General features: G+C 41.8%; 1 protein-coding gene across 1 annotated transcript in view; it reads right to left on the bottom strand.

The window, feature by feature from the left end:
• The window catches only part of LOC109707839, a 12,349-nt gene continuing 10,137 nt past the window's right edge, over nucleotides 821-3,032 (bottom strand). The window contains exons 2-4 of the mRNA XM_020229366.1: nucleotides 2,743-2,971; nucleotides 2,399-2,554; nucleotides 821-1,042 (exon numbers count right to left, since the gene is read on the bottom strand). Coding sequence (XP_020084955.1) covers nucleotides 1,006-1,042; nucleotides 2,399-2,554; nucleotides 2,743-2,971 — 422 coding nt within the window. The 3' untranslated portion in view covers nucleotides 821-1,005. The remainder of the gene's footprint in view (nucleotides 1,043-2,398; nucleotides 2,555-2,742; nucleotides 2,972-3,032) is intronic.

Genomic DNA, 3,032 nt, shown 5'->3' with positions numbered 1-3,032 from the left:
CATTGTCTCACCATGCAATCTAACTCAACAGAGACTCTTCCAGGAAAATCTAGGGTTCCAGAATATCAAAATACTTGGTATAGTGTTTGAAGAGTGAGTTATCTGGTCAAAGTACCAAAGAATGGATCTAATATTTATTGTAGTTTTTCATTGATAGTTGTATCCATCACGCATTAGAAATCCGTCTATCGTACGATGCTCAAGTGTACTTCTAATGAATTCCAGTTGATACTTCAACGAATGGATCAGTTTCTTTCTACACTATCCTTCAGTAGCAGAATTTAAATGTGTTTGTATATTGTTTTTGAGCTATGAGAAGCGTATAACAAAAGGTAAGAGTGTGAGAGATATTATAGACACGCACGCATATTGCATGCATATATGAATATGAAATATGTATTCATGCACATACCACACTAAACTTTTCTCTAATAATTACTTTCGAAGTAGAATCATTAAACTCTAAAGCAGAGCTTTCTTTTTTTGGTTTCAAAATTGTATTTTTTAACTTTTTGCTGCAATAGAAACTTCAAACTATTCCAATTGCTGATTATTTCATTATACAGGTAATTGCAGGCCAAAGTAGAGATAGAATAACTGTCACGCCCTGAGACCGCTACCCATTTGGTTCGGTTCGGGCGCGTCGAACAGATGCCGGATGGACAGCACCTCCCCTGTCCACCCAAGGCTCAACAACAAGATCATGTACAAGAGTTGCCCAAAATAAACTCAATTAACATACATGATTCAACAAGCACCACAAGTGCTATACCAACAAGAGCAAGAATCACAAGTAACATACAAGTGAAATAAAGAGAGATACATCTAACTATTACATCACATTCAACATTGATTTGATTTACATTTTCATCTCCCAAAATGAATACATGATCCTCTCACAACCATAATGCTAGCTATCCAAAATATATTATGTCTATAAACATATACACGAGGGTGCTCTAGTGCAAATAGGAAACTCTACTAGCTAGCTAGGGTGCTACGCCATTACCGCGATCCTCCCCCGAAACGCTCGCACACGGCCCTGCAACAAAGTGGGGTGAGAACTATATAAATATAGTTCCCAGTGGGTTCGGCCGCCGACTCCGCCGATCTTCCCACTAGGTCTAAGCTGGCACAGATAGATAGATAGATATATATAGAAATGAAACTGCGTCTATACTATACTATGCCATCAAATGCAAGCAATGCATGGAATATCATCTAGCAACAAGCCTACTATCATGCTAGTATGCTTCAACAATGTAATGAATACGAATACAACATAGTTATGCAATCCACTATCATATACTATGTTTAACCATGGGATGAATAGAAATCCACTTATGCTATTCATGTCATTACCCCATCCACTAGGCTACCCCGCCTAAGATCTCAAATCTCATAGGTACTCACACTACAAGTCTAGTAGGTGAAGAGGTGAAGAGCTACCCTGCCTTTCGCCCCGACTGATATCTCAAATCTCACGGGTGAGGAGCTACCCCGCTCTTATCTCGCCCGTCTTACATCTCAAAGCCATAGGTGAAGAGCTACCCCGCTCTAATCTCATAGGTAATGAGCTACCCCGCTCAATTCTCATAAGTAATGAGCTACCCCGCTCAATCCTCATAGGGGAAGGGCTACCCCGCCATTCGCCCCAACTCACTTCCCAGTCCAATGGGTGAGGAGCTACCCCGCTCGTATCCCACCCGGTGAGCTACCCCGCTCGTGAGCTACCCAGCTCGTGTGACAACTCCGGAGTGCACTGCTTGTGTGGAGCGACCACCACAAGCTCAAAACAGACTTGTGAGTATGATCCAATCCTCGCCAACTGAGGATACCCTGTCAACTAGGTTAACAAACACTCGAAAATCCACCTATCCCTAGGTCCATGTCAAGTGTCTCAACCACACTAATCAACTCACACTAGGGAATTGAACTATCCCTATGTTTGATGCCATAGTGTCTCAATTACACTAATTCTCATGCAATATGCCACGATTAGGGAAACTCACCTATTCCCTATGCTCAATGCCACAAGTGTTTCTATTACACTAAGTTCCAATGCCACTCGTCATGTTGTTAACATTGTTTACATGCCACTCGTCCAAGTCATAGTATTTTCTATACACTAGTTCGCATGTCACTAGTTTTCATCATCAAGTCCGAGTTCACCGTTTTCTTATCACTATAGGATCTCATGTCACAAACCCTAATCCTCATGCATTCTAGATTTAAGTGTCAAGTCCATAATGCTACACAACTAGACATGCATGCAAGGAAATAGAAATGCAACTATACATACATCCTATAATGCATAAGAACAATATGTGCAATATGACCAAAAATCTAACTCGGATATAGAAGGAAGCCCAGTTGCTTCGGGATGGACACCCCCCACCTTTTAATGCTACCAGAGGCTAGGGTTTCGATTTCGTGATTTTTGGAAGCTTTCGCCGCGAGCTGCGGCAATTTGTACCAAAACATACCTTTTCTCCGATATCTTCGCGTAGTCTCGTCGTATCGCCAAACCGACTTCGCCAACGCGTCAGAATACCTATCAATTAAGTTTATACATGATCAATTTAGATCGAACCCTCACATATTGCAAAATTCTATTTTTGAGCCCTAACATGCAATTACCTCCAAATAATCCAAATTAAATGGAGCAACATGCTAAGAATGCTCATTAGAGGCTACTAGAACACTTAAGGTTAAGGATTAAGCCAAATCCCAAAAGTTTACCAAAATGTGAACGCCGAGACGAAAGCACGCAGCTCCAATGGGCGCACGAAAGCTCGATCCGTCACTCCCAACGCGTTCGCAAGCTCGTTCTCCGCCAACGTAGTGAATTTGGGCGAAAGATCTAGAGAGATAAGAGAGTTATTTAGAGAGAGAAAGTGAGGATTTCTCTCACTACCACCATGAACGTGTGGTGTTGTGGGGATGGTGGTGGCTGTGAAGAAGAAGAAGACTAGAAGCTTTTACTTATAGTCAACACCCCAATAGTAGCATACACTATTCACTTCAGACAG

Source organism: Ananas comosus, linkage group 3 (assembly GCF_001540865.1).
Source record: "Ananas comosus cultivar F153 linkage group 3, ASM154086v1, whole genome shotgun sequence".
Classification (NCBI taxonomy): domain Eukaryota; kingdom Viridiplantae; phylum Streptophyta; class Magnoliopsida; order Poales; family Bromeliaceae; genus Ananas; species Ananas comosus.
The sequence above is the reverse complement of the archived record's forward strand: the minus strand, read 5'-3'. Positions and strand labels throughout refer to the sequence as shown.